General features: G+C 44.0%; 2 protein-coding genes across 2 annotated transcripts in view; both read left to right on the top strand.

The window, feature by feature from the left end:
• The first annotated feature begins 10456 nt into the window (after window positions 1–10456).
• LOC145401423 (uncharacterized) lies at window positions 10457–11153 on the top strand. The gene has a single exon (XM_080273762.1). The coding sequence runs from the start codon at window positions 10498–10500 to the stop codon at window positions 11014–11016; it is 519 nt and encodes a 172-aa protein (XP_080129888.1). The 5' UTR covers window positions 10457–10497; the 3' UTR covers window positions 11017–11153.
• A 2508-nt stretch (window positions 11154–13661) lies between these two features.
• LOC145401354 (uncharacterized) overlaps window positions 13662–17664 on the top strand; it is a 162134-nt gene continuing 158131 nt past the window's right edge. Inside the window, exons 1-2 of the mRNA XM_080273679.1 lie at window positions 13662–13799; window positions 15036–15583. Of these exons, the coding sequence (XP_080129805.1) occupies window positions 13662–13799; window positions 15036–15569 (672 nt within the window). The 3' untranslated portion in view covers window positions 15570–15583. The remainder of the gene's footprint in view (window positions 13800–15035; window positions 15584–17664) is intronic.

Genomic DNA, 17664 nt, shown 5'->3' with positions numbered 1-17664 from the left:
TTTGGAGAGAGAGAGAGAGAGAGAGAAAGAGAGAGAGAGAGAGAGAGAGAGAGAGAGAGAGAGAGAGAGAGAGAGATCTGCAAGCAAAGATGCACGTGGAGGGGGGAAGGGGAACGGGAGGAGGGGAGAGGGGGTTGGAGGGGGGATGGGGTAAGAGGAGGAGAGGAGGGATGGAAGAACTTGCCCAGGGTGTGGGTAAAACCGAGGGTGGGTGGCATGGTGGGTGGGATTAGGGGGAGGGGGGAGGGTAGGTGGGATGGGGAAGAAAGAGGGGGATGGCTTTTACTTCCTTTTCTCTCACCTCTGCTTCTGTCCTCATTTTCCTACGTTCCCTCATCTTCCTCCTCCTTTCTTCCTGCTTCCTTCCTCCTCCTTCTCTTCTCAATCACTCTTCTTCCTTTTCCTCAACTTCTATACCTCTCTTCTTCCTCTTCATATACCTCCTCCTTCTCCTTTTCCTTATCTCCCTTTTCCTCCATCATTTTCTTTCCTATGCCCTTTTTTCATGCTTTTCTATTTTTCCTCCTCTTCCCCCTTCTCCCAAGCTTTCTCTTCTTACATTTCCTCCTCCTCCCTACCTCTCATTTCTTCTTACAGCTCCTCCTTTTCCTCCTCATCCTCTTCTTCCCTGAATCTCTTTCGCTTACCTCCTCTTCTTCATACTCTTACACCTCTTCCTCTTCCAAATCGCTTCTATTCTTCCCCATGATTCACTTTTCCACTTACCTGTTCCTTTTCTTCCTTTTCATACAGTTCTTCCTCCTCCTCCCTTCCTCTCTCTTTTTCTTCTTCCTTACGCCTCCTTCTCCTTTCTTTACCTCTCATCTTTCTCTTCTTACATCTTCTTCAGTACCTATTTTCTTCTTCTTCATGCACCTCCACCTCCTCCTCCTCCCTATCTCTCTTTTCCTCTTCTTCCCTATCCCTTCTCTTCTTCCAGCGGGACTTCCCCCTAGCCACATTCTTCCCCGTACCCCCTCCCCCTCCCCACCACATGCACGCATATTTCCCCATCCCAAGGCTTTGCTTTGGCGTGACGTCATCGAAGGGAGGTGGAGATTGGAGGCAAGGCAGGTGTGCAAAAAAACGGAGTAGGAAGGTGAAGGGGAGAAGGTGATGGGGAACGGGAGACTGACGGGGTAAGGGGGAGGACGTGAAGTACAGGGGAAGTACATAGGAGTACCCTGGAAGCACAGAGAACAGGAGGTCTATTAGTCCTTCAGGAGGTTGTTTGAGAAAATTGAAAAAAACTAATTCTACTAAAGGTCTAACCCACGTGTATGAAAAAAAAAGAAAGGATGAAGGCCCTCTCGCCACAACTCGCTACACCAAAATATCAAGCGGGAAAAACGATAAACGACATGACATAAAATGAATAAAAACTTGAAGAACGAAGAGAGAAAATACTGCGCACTTGGGTGAAAATAAAAAAACGCTACGCACTATACGATCCCTGATCGAGAGATTTGGAAAAAAAAAAAAAAAAAACGAAAAAAGAAGAGAAAATTGGAAGGAGGGAAGGGTAGGGAGGAGGTTAGGTGAGGGATGGGGAAGGACGGAAAAGAGGAAGAGATGAATGAGAGGAAGTGAGGCGACGAGCACAGACGAGGAGGGAAGGAAAGAGAAGAGAAAATAAGGCTAGGAGGAGGAGAAGGGGGGCGAGAGAAAGGAAAAGGGGAGGAAAAAGAAGTGGAATGGGAAAGTGGGGCGGGAGGGGAAAGGTTAAGAGAAGTGGAGGTGGTGGAGGGGAGGAAGAGTGAGGAGACGGCAGAAAGGAAGGTGGAGGGAAGAAATGATGAGGGGTACGAGAAGAGAAAGGAGGAAGGAAAGGAGGTGGAATGGGGAAGAGGAGTAGAGCTTGGGGGGAGGAGAGGTAAAGATGAGGGGAGCGGGAGGAAAGGAAAGGGTGAGGGGAGGGCGGAGAAGAGGAAGGAGTGAAGGGAGGGGGAGGTCAGGACTGGCGGGGAATGTATGAGTGGTTCAGGGAAGACACCAGCACCTGCCATTGCCCAATCCTTGGTACTTTGCACAACCGGCCATATCCTGATTTTCCCAAGCCTGAAACAGTTCTGTCGTTGACTTACGAGGCTCCATCGCACCTCCTGCCCGGTGTGTTGTTTTTAATATGGCTCTTTAAAATTATGACCTCAAAGCGTTTCCCTGTGGCGAGTAATATCGTTTGTGGGTAAGCCGTCGGGCTGGATATAAGCGTCAATATCCCACTGCGCTATCAGTGTAATTTTTCTAGATATCAGAAAGACATACAAGACAATACTAACCTGCTGAACAAGAGAACCTCAATTTCATAGTTTATTCTAACCGACATAAGAACACTTATTTTTTAATTTTATATATTTATTTATCTTTTTAGTCAATGGGAGACCCCTCACAGAGTAGGAGTTAGGAGCTGTTCATTAATTTTTCAGTGCTGTGCGTTTGTAATTATTGTTAGATTTTTTTCTTTTGTCATACGTTGATAGGTAAGGGCGTCCACTATCCACTCATTTGATGCAGTATTACAGTCGGGTGACTACACTGAGTGACAACCATTATGATTTCCTGTAATCCGGAAAACGTTGGCTGGTAATCATGAAGTCAACAAACGAACGGCTAGTGGTGAGGCGAGTTATGGCACTCAACCAGATGTGGCCCATAAGGATCTTAGGTAGGCTTGGGGTTTACTGCTCTCTTGATGCAGTTGAGGTTCGAGTGGCAGCTTCCCTCGCCCTTCATGTTTGGATGGAGTTAGTCTAGCTAAAGGACCCCTACTCTCCTGATGGGGTAACAAAGGACTGAGTAATGGATAGATGGATGGATGGACGGATCGATCGAACGATCGACAGGTGGGTGGACAGGTGGGTGGATTGGTGGGTGCGTGGATGGATGGATAAACAGATGAATGGATGGATGCATGCATGCATGGATGGATGGATGGATGGGTGGACAGACAGATGGATGGATGGATGCATGCATGCATGGATGGATGGATGGGTGGATGGATTGATGGATGGATGGATGGACGATGGGCTTGATGGATGAATGGATGGACTGATCGATAGATGGACAAATGGACAAACAACTGGACAGATGAATGAATAGCAAAGCTGAGGACAAGAACACAACTGGAAAATTTGGCCAAACAGCAATGAAACTCTCACACAACATTCTGAAAAAAAAAAAAAATCTATTGGGCCTCTAAAATCACATTACTCTGTTTCAAAATTCATCGTTCTCTGTCTCGTTATTTACTCTCCTAAAGTGAATCGATGTTTACGTTTAAACTGTACCACCAGACGATTTTCTTCAGCTTCGGAGAGATACACTTGACTGAGGGAGTTAAAATGCAATATGAAAGATAAAGAGAAGAGGTGCCAGAAAGCCGACGAGAATAGTCCCTGGAGGAGAAGGAGGAGAAGGAAGGGGAGGAGGAGGAGGAAGAGGAGGAGAAAATAGAAGTAGAAGAAAATATTTCTACGTATCAACAACACGAAAGTCATTAATGAATAAAATCCCAATTATTCGAGTTGACATCCGGGTCCCTAATTATTATACTGCTGAGTAAACAAGGACACGGGGGAAAAGAATTTTATCCAAGAGTCTGACCGGTACGAGGATCAGACCCTGGTTATGCTGGTTACGAAATGGATGTGCTAACCAATATTTCCTCTTCGTACTCTTCTTCCTCTTCCTCACCTCTCTTCTTCCCTTACAACTTTTCTTCCCTACCTCTCTCTTCTCTTACAGTCTTCCTGTTTTCAGTCTTTCTCCCCTCCAACAGCTGTTCCACTTCCTTACCTCTCTTCTTTCCTACCGCTCCACTACATTGTATTCTCTTCCATTTCCCTGTTTCTCCTCCTCCTCCTCCTCCCCTTCCATCCCTCTCTCTTCTTCTTTCCTAACCTCCCTCCTCCTCCTCTTCCTTATCTCTCTCTTCTTACCCATCTCTTCTCTGGCTTCCCTCTACTTTCCTATCCCTCCTCCTCCTCCTCCTCCTCCTCTTCCATGCCTCTCTTCTTCTTTCCTATTCCTCCTCCTCTTCCAATGCCATGCCTCTCACTTCTTCCCTGTCCCTTCCCTTCTTTGGCTTATTTTCCATTTCCCCATTGCTCCTCCCATTCCATGCATCTCTCCTTTTTCTCGTCCCTTCTTTTCCTATTCCCCTCCTCTCCCTTGGTTCTCCTCCACTCCCCTGTCATTCTTCTTTTCCCTACCTCTCTTTCTTTCTGCTGTGTCTCCTCTCCCTCCCTCTCTCTCTCTCTCTTTGACAAAGTTTGCCTCAAGGGCAGGGCAGCATTTATGCCCAACCAACCTTAAAGTCGTTCCACCGCATTGACTTTGCCTGGCTCGTTTACTTAATACTTGTGGACCAACGTGTATGGGACCCACTTCTCAAGGACACTATACATTTTTTTTTTTTTATATAACTTAGAACTGACACAGAGATCTAGAGCTGTAATTCGTGGCCTGGGGGAATGTATGTTTTCCTTGTCAGTGATGCCCACTGAGCTCACTTTTTTTTTTTTTCATCATCACGTTCTGAGCACATACACTCTCTCCATTTACTTTTTTTATTTTGTTATCACATTTTAAACCTGTACTCTCGAAATATTTTTTTTATTGTCATCATCACATACAGAGACTGCCTCCCCTCGACGCAGTTGGTGAACAGGTATATTGCCATCGCCCTTTGTGGGAACCTTCTCGGCCAAGCAAGCGTCCTTGGCACCAGCATATATTATAAACCTGAAAGAGGTGCGTCCGGTCGTGCTCCTCCTTCATAGACGCGAAGGTCAAACACAACTACGGGGATCGTGTTTATAAAGGATCCAAATCTTATTTCTATAATCAATATCTCCACAAGAGCTGACTAGCAGATCGTTTTGCTTTTTCACATTTTGTCACTTCATAGTTCACTTCCTTTGGACTGTAAAATGTTTGGTGGCTGTATAGGAGAAGACGAACGTACGTATTTACAAACGCTATTATGCAGAACGTAAGCATTGGATAATTTATATATACACTCCCTTTTCGTTACTGATGCATGTCGGGTAGGAGGGAACTTGGGGATTGCCTCTTGACTGAGTGATGCTTGACTATGATCTTTCTTTGTCTTTGTCTTTGTCTTTTTTTTCTACAACACACTCAGGTTCCCATGAATCTCTCTCAACTGAATGAAATAGTTTGGCGCTAACAAAAACATTTTACTAAATCTGTGGTCCACCTCAGCTGTCAGTAATGCTGGTACCGGTAACAGGGAACATATCGTAGTACCACTTGCATAGCGACTTCTTTTGTTTGCTACACCTTAACATTCTACCTTTATGCTCTTTTAATCACCCTAATACAGTACTGATATCATTTTTATCAGTAGCTTAAAAGAAGATAATAACGTGTAATGTGCAGAATAAATGACCAAGGAAGCGGTGTTACGAAACCTCCAGAGCCAATCAGAAAACCAGTAGAAATGATACAGAGAAAACAAATTAGCGAGGGAGAAGAATTATACTCACACTAGGAAATTCTGTTTCTTTTTGCTGGGAAGTTACAATAATTTTGGTACGTCCGTTACACCTAAAGAGGGTCCAAGTCTGGCCTAAACTGTTACATCTCCCCAGTGTGTGTGAGAGAGAGAGAGAGAGAGAGAGAGAGAGAGAGAGAGAGAGAGAGAGAGAGAGAGAGAGAGAGAGAGAGAGAGATGACCTAAGCAAGAAAAAAAAAAAACATCTGACAGGAGAACAAGAGAAAAGGTCACATCAAACTAATTGAAGGGGTTTTAAGGCGCAACGAGCGAAAAGATAGATAGATAGACTGATTGACAGACGGATAGATAGATGGATAGATAGACAGGTAGATAAATAAATCGCCGAAGAGGAGAAGTGTTACTAACAACCAAAATGCGGCCCCATTGATCACGTGATTATGATAGCACGTGTCTTCCATCTTCGCCATGACGTCACCACATGCATATACTACACGCACACACACACATACATATACAAAAGCGCAATGTCTGTCTCTATCTGTCTCCTCCCCCTCTCTCTCTCTCTCTCTCTCTCTCTCTCTCTAGCAGCAGCAACACAACGCCCTTCACCTGACCTCATCCTGCAGGCTCACCCGCTGCTCTTCGTTCCCGCCTAATAAAAAGTATTCTAAAACTGCAGTGCGTCATCCTCTGGGTGGGGGGAAGTGAATCCTTCTTATTGTCAGTAAAAATATTGTCTTTATACGTCTGCGTCTGGTAGTATGATTTCAAGAGAGGCATTGCGAAGTCTGGCTCCAGCAATAATCATCATCATCATCATCATCATCAAATGATAAAAATCGCTCTGATGATGCAGATGTTCCCTTTATTCCGGCTCACGAACTGACAATTTTATGTAACTTAGATCTCTAGTAGTGAATAGGTTAATGGAGGCTATATCTAACGCGTTAATTCCGAAAAGTCTCTCTTAAGCTGCATGAAATCGTCTGAGAGTGGCAAGAATAAAGGAATAATGACGTTCTTACAGGGAATGAGAGGAATAAAACAGAGGAGGAGGAGGAGGAGGAGAAGAACAAGAAGAAGGTGGAGGGAGGAACAAGGTGGGAAGAACTATGCGAAGATATCTTCCTAGAAACGATGTACACGTGTTACTGACGTCACTAGTTCCCCTTGAGACCAGGAGGAGACGAAGAGTATGGAGGAAAGAAAAATAAGAAGAAAAGGAGACGGGGGTAGTAAAGGAAGAAGAAACGAAAATGGGAAGAGGAAGAGGAGGAGGAAGAGGGGGGGAAAGATGGAAGAAGAAGCGAAGAGAAATAAAACAAAATCTTGTGAACTAATCCTGCATGTTGTTGACTTCACTAGTTCCTCCTGCAAAGGGAAAAAGAGGCATGGGGGTCCTGCAGTCTCTTTTCCTTGCCCTTCCTGTATTAAGAAATCATAGTTACGACAGGGAATTGTTCGTAAGGTTAATTGGTTGTGAATCTTGGACTTTCTGGTGTGTGTGTGTGTGTGTGTGTGTGTGTGTGTGTGTGTGTGTGTGTGTGTGAGAGAGAGAGAGAGAGAGAGAGAGAGAGAGAGAGAGAGAGAGAGAGGGAGAGAGAGAATAGGAATAGTGATAATGACGTACTGTACATAGTTCCCCCTGCGGCCACCTGTAAAAGTGAAGGCCCTGGGGTACATGATCAGACCTAAGGTTAGGGGGTGAGGGAGAGAGAAGGTAGCAAGCTGTGGTGGTGAAGAAATAGATGAGGAGGAGGAGAAGGAGGAGAAGGTTTTGATGGAGGTGGAGGAAGACGAGAATGAAGCATTTGCCATGGAAGTGGAGGGAGAGGAAGGAGAGGAGGTTGTGATGGAAGAATAGGGGGCGGAGAAGGAGGAGAAAGGTGAGATGGAAGGGGGTGAGGTAGGAGAAAGATGGCGAAACAAGAAGCTGTGGTAGTGGAGATGATGAAGTGGAAGACGGAAGAGGAGAAAGACAGAAGCAAGTGATGGTGATGCTGATGGTGGTGGAAGAGGATGGAGCAGGAGGCAAAGGATAATAACACAAGTGGTGGTGATGGCGGTGAAGATACAGTTTATCAAGTGGTAGTAGTGGTGGTGGAGAAGATGGAGAAACAAGAAGTGGCAGTGGCAGTGATGGTGGTGGTGAAGACTGAGGAAGAGAAAGAAGGAGGATGCGAAAGATACTGTAAAGAAGCAACTTGTGGTGGTAATGGCACAACCGACTAACTTTCGTTAGTCGGTTGTGCATCTTCAATCAGGATGAGCTTACGAGAGAGAGAGAGAGAGAGAGAGAGAGAGAGAGAGAGAATATATTACCCTTGTAGGATGGTTGACCTAAACTAATAAGTACTCATGGTGAGTGTAGTTGGCATTCATCTGGACACAGATCGTCTCAATCAGGGTGGATGAAGTAGTATGATATGTCTTTACCTGTGTCCTTACATGTTTGCAACCTGTCGCTCAGGTCTTTGAATCATTTGTTCTTAATATTTGTCAGACATAACATGAAGATCTTAAAGTTGCTTACCCACGGGTAAATGGTACAAGCAAGCCAGCCGGTAAGGTGTATATACATGTGATGGAGTGGTGGTGAAGAGATTAAATTTACAACTTCAGTGGAACAGTAATAAAAGGAAGTTCTTGACTCTACCACAGTCAAAAGCTCTCCGACACTTCTTTGCCGCCTGTGGGATGGAAGGTGTTACATGAAATAATTCTGTGAAGCAGACAGCAAAAAGCAAATGGGAAGGAAGAATACTCTCTTGCGTTCGGGGAAGAATGAGAAATTTGTAAGGGAGAACACATGGCAGCGGATTGTCGACGACTTTTTGTTCTTTACATTACAGCGGTTTTCCCCCTGTGTATTACTAGCTATAGGGTTGCTTTTCTACATGAACTTTGAGCAGTGGAGTGGCAACACCTTACACCAGAAAAAAAAAAAAGTGGGGAGGGGGACAGGAGTCAGTTTTGCTTCGGTTCCGTTTGGATATATTCACGTTACGCAGAAAATACCTCGGTAGTATCTTCCCGTGCCGGAATTAAGTAACCTGTTTCCTTTATGATTTCCGTTCGACACAGTACATGACGAAAGCTGACGTTGTATGTTTTCATAGCTATTCAGAGTAGCCTTAGAGCTCCACCAGATACGTTATTCTGGTTACCAACTGACAAGCCGATTCAGGTGAGGGGTCCTTGCCCTATGAATGAAGTGTTAGTAACCACTCCTTTAGTTTTCCAACAGTTACCCCCAGTCTGCCACCAGCTGCCCTTAGTTCGCCACTATTCCTTAGTTTGCCACCAGTTATCCCCAGTCTTTTTTTTTTTTTAATTAATTAATTTTTTTTTTTTTACGTGTCCGACTCTGGGCAAAGGCTCAGGGCCTATTTCTTGGGGGCAGTGGCCCATCCCAAGGCCCAGTAGTCCTCCTACAACTCCACATGTCACCACTTCGGCGCTAACACCCACCGTCCATATTAAATACATGCTAGGGCTGTCTCATACAGGACTAGTGTACTGATATTAGCGGGGGTATTTTTACGACATTTCGTCGGGTCAGCTGGTAGACCAGGAAGGTATGCTTTTTTTTTTTTTTTTTATGAAATTCAAATCCTTAAACTGTTCCCTGCCCCAGCCAGGATTCGAACCTGGATCCATCAGGACTGCAGGCCGCCTCTCTACCGATTCAGCCACCGCCTTCCCCATTCTGCCACCATTTACCCTCAGTCTGGCACCAGTCATCATTAGTCTGTCACTAGTCTCCCTCAGTTTGCCACTACTGGGCCGTATCGCACAGAAAGGGTATGTGTTGTAACGCACGGCTTGCACACGCAAGGCACGGAGGACCAGCTCTACTATACGCGTTCAAGTGAAACGGTGTGATATTATTCCATGGATATCTGCTTGTATGACTGAGTTTCTTCTCTGTGCGCCTGTCCTCGACCGGAGTTTAAAAAAGAAAAAAAAACTGGTCTCTTGCACAGTATATCCGCCAGTGACGTTAGCCATCGAAATAACCCAACTCCTGCAAACCCTAAATCCGAGCAAGATCATAGCAAGAAGCTCTCGGCATTAACCAGACGCGGTAAATTCCGTCGAAAGAACATACTTGGGAAAATCTGTGTACTGGTACTATTGCCCTTGGGACATACAGGTTGGGAGTCCCGGAATCATAGTTGCTGGATACCTGCCCCATGATACGCCCTCATGCGCCCCGCCTCCAACCCCTCTCAAACCCCCTCTTCCAACCCCTCCAGTCACTGCCTCAATTCTCTCAACCTCCAAAACCTCTCCACGAATCACCATGTTGCTAATACGTGTCAAAATCACACAGGGATGACATAAATGATTATGAAAAATACAGGGACTGGATATCATTGGCAACTGACGCCGACTCCATTCCTGTTGCATATAAAATCCAGCAGCCACTTGCATTGGCGTCATTTTGAGGTTAGGAGGAGGATTAGTAGGAGGTAAACAGATAAAGAAAGTTCTGTTTGCGGTGTCTGTTTTTCTGTTGGGTAAAGACAGGAGAGATGAAATTCTTTAGTTTCATGAGCAGAACATTCTCTTAATCAATATTAGTCTTACAAGGAAAGCACATTTATTTTCAGTCCTGTAGTCTGTTGTAAGTACTGTGTGTGTGTGTGTGTGTGTGTGTGTGTGTGCGCTGTAGGTTTTACATTTTTTTATGAATAGTTACTAGGTGTGCTATAACTGCTACTTGGTATACAAAAGTTACAAATTACTCGTTTGTTATAGTTAGTACTATGATTTATTAATTGTACTATGGGGTCCCAGTATGCTATGGCTATTGACTGCTATAGTTACTTTGATATGGTTACCTACCCAGTATGCTATGGTTACTGACTGCTACAGTTCTAACATATGGTTACTCTTTGCTATGTTTAGTTTATTATAGCCACCCAATATACCAAAATAACTAACCATATTCTTTTGCCTCACAGATGCTGAGATTAGCTGTGGTGCTGTGCCTTTGCCTGGCCTTGGTGATGGGGGACAGGGAAAGGCCGAGGGGAGCGGGAAGTCGGAGCAACCTCAACGCCCAGCAACTCGCCAACCTGGAGAACATCTTCCACGGGACGGTGGGCAGTGGCGTCGGCGGCGGTGGTGGTGGTTTTGACGGCGGTTTTGGCGCTGGTGGTCACGGTGGTGGTTTTGGCGGAAGTCACAGTGGTGGAAGTCTCGGTGGAGGTCATGGAGGTGGTTTTGGTGGCGGTCACGGGGGTGGTTTTGGTGGTGGTAGTCATGGTGGTGGCAGTCATGGCGGCAGCTTCGGGCCCCCTTGCCGTAAATTCTGCAGAGGTCCCTATGGCTACGAGTGCTGCAACCCCAACCCCAAGCCCGGCCACTGCCCCGACCTGCGTCCCGTCTGCCCCAACACCAGGCTGCATAGCACGGTGCCCTACTGTGACGGGGACCACGAGTGCAGCGGGACCGACAAGTGCTGCCCCGACGTCTGCCTGCCGGGGAAGAAAGTGTGCAAGCCCATATCGGATGTGTACGGCTGATAAAATTATATGTAGTACCATCACCTCTAGTCTAGCTTCTTTATCTGACTTATCCAGTACACAGACATTTAAATACACTCTTCCCTTCATTCACCCCTGTATTATTCTTTGTTACAGCAATAAAAAGTTTATATATATATATATAGTTAATTCTTTGTTCTATGCCTTACTTAGACTACTTCACTGCAATGGCTTACTTACATTATGTTCTAATATTGCTAGCACCCGACAATTTTATTGTTTGGGAGAGTATGAGTTCGACTTTAGCCTTCAAAGGTTCATTACTAGAGGTTCAGTTTAAGATGAATAAAATCCTCTGGTATTAGAAAAAATAAATGAAAGAAATATGTCAACGGATTTCGTAGCACGTTTTGTTCTGCGATTTGTTCTGCACCTCACACCTCAGCATCGTCTTATATGTCACTGATGTAAAGTGTGTTGCTATAAGGGCGATGTAAATAGCAAGGAGACTGGTCAGGTGTAACATGTAAAATAAATCTCTTAGGAAGAGATGCTACGAAGTGTGCTGTGCGATGAAGCGAAGCCATAACTGTTTCTAACCCCTTACCTTCGAGAGTTCTTAGATAATAAGTCATCTGGGGTTCTACAACCTACCTAAGCACCTCTTTATTTCTTACTACATAGAGTTCATTCATATGATCTCGTATGTTGCTTATGAAATCTATGTCAATACTGAAACGATATAAATGGCATAAAATAGAGGGAATATTAAAGATAAGTAGCTAAGAAAGAAGTGATAGAAAGCTCCATAAGCTTAAGAGAATACTGGCACTGATGTAAGACGAATAAATTAGATAAGTGATCGTACTGAAGAGGTGGTAGAGATTGAATCTAACCCCTTCACTACGAGATATCTCCCCTAAGATAAATTTTCATCGCCTGGCGGTAGGAATAATTAAAAATGTAAGACTTCACAGTACAGAAGGGGTTTACATTGCTGTCATGATGTTACAAAAATGCACAGAAATAGGGTACGGGTTTCGCAAGAAGGATATGCAAGCTGGCGACAGACTGGCAGGAGTTATGCCGACAGGAGGTGACCTGTGCAGTTTGAGTCAGTAACTATTTATGCTGAAATAGTTTCGAGGTGGTCATCTGATGAAGGGAGATACCATGCGGTCCTTTACAGCACTGTAAGCCTAGCAGTCACATGAGGTTTTCACTTTGTTTCTAGACGGTGTAAACGAACTACTGGCCCTGGCCGAAGATTAATGATAATAATAATGATAATAACAATAACAATAATAACAACAACAACTCACAAAAACGATATGATTACTGCAGACTGAAACGATATACATAAGAAAGCAACGGAGAAATAACTAGATACTGAAACTCAAATAACAAATAAAATAATCAACGCACAAGGCATTCGACTTAGGAAGTTGCACTGTAGGTTGGGCAGAGTAGATGTGAATATTTCATTTACATAATAATAATAATAATAATAATAATAATAATAATAATAATAAAGTAAGCACGCCGCACTCTCATGTAGGTTTACTTTGATTTGTAGATGGAAAAAGATTACTTGGACACCAAAAAGCAGTTATGAAACTTATTTCATAGTGTTATTTACCTAGGCCATGTCAGTCAACGTGAGGTCATGCAGGCCTAAAGTACACGAACTTTATGGCAGGAGGATGATAGCCGGAATTCATCTTTTTCCTCGTTTACCAAGTACGAATCAGGAAGGAGTGTCTGCAGTGATAGAAGTGAATGAGAAATTAGAAGTGCTGTATTGGTTGTGCCTGTGTGTATAAAACAAAATAAAACACGATAGGTACACACGCAAGCGATCTACTAAAGAACATGTAACCAGCACCAACTTTTTAATGTCGGCCACGGTAAGAATTTCGAATCCTAGATATTAGGGCATATGCAAAAGAGACGATCACGTTATTTCTTATACCCGTGGTTTCTCAGTGCCGTGTTGTAGGTGTGATCTTACTGTGAGGGGTGTAGCAGGTGTGTTGTGTTTAGGTGTGTAGCAGATGTGTACTGGTGACGTGAAAATGGGTAGCAGGTGTGTTGTGTTGTGAAGGTGTTTTGCAGGAGTATGGTGTTGTGTTAAGGTGTGCAGCAGGTGTGCCCTGTTGCGCAGATGTGGCAAGCGTGATGCGTTGCTGGTGTGTAGCAGGTGTGTGGTATTGTGAAAATGTGTTGCAAGTGTTCTATGTGGGTGTGTTGTAGGGGTGTTATGAAGGTGAGTAGCAGGTGTGTTTCAAGCTGTGGTGTTATGAAAGTGTATAGCATGTGTGCTGTGTGCTGTGAATGTATGCTGTGCGTTATGACTGTGTGTAACAGGTGTGCGGTATTTTGGTGTGTAGCAAATGTGTAGTGTTGTGTGTGTGATGCTACGAAAGTGCAGCAGGTGTTTCGTGAAGGTGTTTAGAAGGTGTGAACTTCGGTCGCGATGTATTTCTTTCAGCTAAATGAAATTATGAGATCTTAGGTAAAATATAATAAAAAAAATCTTAATTCTCCACAGAAAAAGAAAAAAAAACTAAAACGGGACTATATTTAATATGCGAGTTTCTTTGATCATATTATATATCAGAGTGACATTAGCCGGAACAGAATGCGGAGTTCAATGCGGCCAAAGGAAAGCTACTGCAAATGGTATGGGAGATGATCTTCAGAGGATGGAAGGGTGGAACAGAGAATCATCGAAATTTTTGGAAAACACATTTGTGGTTTTGCAGAATGTTACCATGCAAGCTGGGTTTTCCTACCTGTGTGAGCTGGGCGGGTTCTCCCAGGTCAGAGTTGATGCACCTTTGTCTTACTATTTTATGTTACGTACCTGCTGATATGTTATTTTTTCTCTGCTTTTTGAAATACGACTGCATAATACCTGAAAATTCATATTCTGCTTTATGTTATGTATTTGCAACTGAAGTGGTGGCATGGAGTAGCCTAGTTGGGATGCTGGAGGGATCTGGTAACCACACGTTAGTTCCAGAGACGTCAGCCACAGCACTATATAAACGTGAGAGATGGCGACTGATGGCAGAAGCACATCGACCAGTGTAGTGGTAGTATTAGGTGTGCCTCTTACCACAGCAATGTCAGCGGTAAGTTAAGCTGCGTTTTACAACCCCAAAATTATATCATGTCAAAATATTTTTGTCCATACAGAAATTCAAGGATATTGGTATAAATCTTCCCCCCCCCCCAAAAAAAAAGTCAACTTTGTCAGTGTCGTGTAACATTACGGTAACTAGTTTTCTGTTTTAACTATATATATATATATGTATATATATATATATATATATATATATATATATATATATATATATATATATATATATATATATAAACGTCAATAAGGGTTTCAACATGTTTGCATGCGTTGGCATTGGCCACCTAATGGCGACTCTCCATGCTGCTCGATCTCTGATAGCCTCCCTATTCAGTCCTTTATTCCTGAGGTCACACTCTAAGACCTTGTCCCAGGACTTTTTCGGTCTGTCTATCTCAACCCTACCCATGACGTTCACACTTCACACTTTCCTCACCCAGCTGTCATCCTGTAACATGCCCAAACCATCTCAACCTACCCCTCATCACAACACCAACACACTTCAGTCCCATCCTTCCTCTTACCTCGTCACTTGTAATCCTAGCCCTCTCACTCCCCTCCACAGACCTCTCATTCACGGACGCATTACACACCTAATCACTGTCACCTCTGTGCTTTTGAGCCTACGAATATCCTCCACCAGTATTGCTCATGTCTCACAATCATACAGCATTACACTCCTAACACAAGCCGCATACAAAGATCCCTAAGCAAGGAGGGATAGCCCTTCCAATGTCTTGTGTGTGTGTGTGTGTGTGTGTGTGTGTGTGTGTGTGTGTTTACTTAATTGTTCTTACATAATTGTATCTACAGGAATGAGTCAAGCTCGTACTGTCCCGTGGATTGTGTGTGTGTGTGTGTGTGTGTGTGTGTATATATATACAATTACTTCTTACTTTGGCAGATTCTGAAGGTGGTCGTGGTGGTGTGTGTGCTGGGGCTGGTCCTGGCCAATCCAGCTCCTGCAGACACAAGACGTGGAAACAGAGGACGTGGCAACACCAGAGGCTTCGGTTTTGGTGGAGGCTTCGGTGGTGGTCATGGAGGCCTCGGTGGTGGTCATGGAGGCTTCGGTGGTGGCCATGGAGGCTTTGGTGGTGGCCATGGAGGCTCCGGTGGTGGTCATGGAGGCTTTGGTGGTGGCCATGGAGGCGTAGGTGGTGGCCATGGAGGGTTTGGTTCCGTCACCCACGAACCAGCAACCTGTCGCCGCTGGTGCAAAGACAGATTTGGTCAAGCGTACTGCTGCGAGACTGCTTTTGAACCTGAAGGTCCAGTGGGAATTAAGCCAGGCAACTGTCCTGATGTAAGACCAGAATGTCCCGGCACTCGCTTCCGTCCTCCAAATGTGTGCTCCAACGACTACAAATGCGCTGGTACTGATAAGTGCTGTTACGACGTATGTCTAGAGGAACATGTCTGCAAGCCAAGTAGCTATTTTGGTTAGTTTTATGTTATTTAGTATGTAGTGAATAAGTTTTATGTTATTTAGTATGTAGTGAATACCTGTATATATTTCTTTTACTGCTGGCATACAGGATAAAAATAAATACGTTGTAAGGTTTCTATGAATTTCTGTATATATATGTGTATGTGAGTGAATGGATGTTGTTACTGTATGTATTTTTTATTGTAATGTTAGAGGATAAAAATTAATTTTCTTTTTGTAAAGTTTCTATGAATTCCTTTATAGGAGCGATTGAATGTATCTAGGCTGTTAGAGCACTCGGTTGTTTCTTCTATATATATATTTTTTTTATGGTTCTTGCCCACTCCTGTGCAATATACTTCGGGACACTGAATTTAGATGATAAAGAGTGAGCCTATAGTTAGTTGAGAAATATTTCGTGTGATGCAGTGCTCATGTTTAGCAGTCTTATCTTACGACTCAATACAAGGCAATACGTAACGACATCCTTTGTCCCATTACAATGATCCATAGCACTGTCTTGCAATACCTAACAACACCCGTTGACCAAGTATATGGTAGTAAATAATACTGTCTTTTTAACCTAGTACAAGGCAATATTCGATGCTGTCTTTTCAACCAGTACAAGGCAATACGCGCCAGTTCCAGGCAATACTTAACACTACCCTTTGACACAGTTTTAGGCAATATTTAACAGTACCTTTGATCTAACAGAAGATAACAGTTTGCACTACGTTCGACCTAAGACAAGGCAATACTTACCATTGCCCAATGACCCAGTACTCAACAATACCATCTGACCCAGTACAAGTCAATACTTAACACTACTCTGAATGCGACTCTAATACTTATGTAGAATTTGAAGATTGAAAAAATAAAAGTTTGTTTCCACTAAACAGGTTTCTTGTTGATAAAAACTGTATGCTTTAAGCGAGCATGGAGAGAGAGAGAGAGAGAGAAAGCGTTAGCTTCGGCACACGAGCGCAAACATAATTACCAGTACCTGGTCTGACGTCATCAGCGATTATATAGTCAAACCGGTTCCTGTCGGGCGGGAAAAAAAAAAAAAAAAAGTTATTGGCAGAAGCAATACCAAACATGAGGCGAGGACGTGAAGGTATCCTACTAAGTAGTGTGCGGAAATTGGCTGCTAGAGTTTCGTACGCAGAGCAAGGGATGGCAGGAAAGAAGGGGAAGAGGAAGGCGATAGAAATGAAGAGGAAGAAAATGATAGGAGTGGTAAGAAGTGGAGGAAAGGAAGAGAGGAGGAGGACAGGAAGTAAGAGGAAGAAAACAGGAAGGAAGAAGAGAAGGAGGAGGAGGAGAAGAAGGAGGAGAGGGAGGAGGTCGAGAAGAGGGAGATAAAGAAGGCAGAGGAACAGGAGGAAGACAGGAAGGAAGAGGAGATGAAGGAAAAGGATGAAATGGGTAAGTCAGGAAGGAAGGGGATGCGATCGAGATGGGAATAAGGAAAGGATGAAGAGGATAGGACGTGGAAGATAGGGGGGAGAAGAAAGTATGGAGGAGGAGAAAGAGGTGGATAGGAAAGGAAGGAAGAGAAGAGGAAAGAAGGCTGGGATGGGAGAGGAATGAAAAGGAGGAGGAAGAGGTGGATATGAAAGTAGGGAAGACGAGAAGGGGGAAGAGGAAGATGACAGGAAAGGAAGGAAAAGGAGGGGAGATGAGGATAGGAGAGGAAGGAAGAGGAGGAGAGGCAGGAAGAGCAGGAGGATCAGAAGAGGAATAGGGAATGGAAATGAAGAAAAATGAGAAAGAAGGAAAAAAAAGATATGAAGAGGGAAAAAGAGGACGAGAGAAGAGGAAACACGAGAACACAAATAGGAAAAGAACGGGACGAAGGAAGAAACACAGGAGGAAAAGGAAAACAGAACTGGGGTGGAGGGAAGGAAGTGGCTGAAGGGATGAAAGGAAGAGGAAGCAGAGAAATTAAAGTGAACTGAAGAAGAAGGAGGAAAAGAGAACAGGAAGATATATGAATAGAAGAGGATGAGAGAGAAGAGGAGGCTGGGGATGGTAGGAAGGGAAGCAAGAAAAAAAGAAAGGAGACAAAGAAGGAAGGAGAGAATGAAGATGATGATGATGAGGAGAAGGA

The sequence above is a fragment of the Coenobita brevimanus genome, chromosome 55 (assembly GCF_032717465.1).
Source record: "Coenobita brevimanus isolate Jiangsu-jjx chromosome 55, ASM3271746v2, whole genome shotgun sequence".
Lineage (NCBI taxonomy): Eukaryota > Metazoa > Arthropoda > Malacostraca > Decapoda > Coenobitidae > Coenobita > Coenobita brevimanus.
This window is presented reverse-complemented; position numbering and strand designations above follow the sequence as displayed.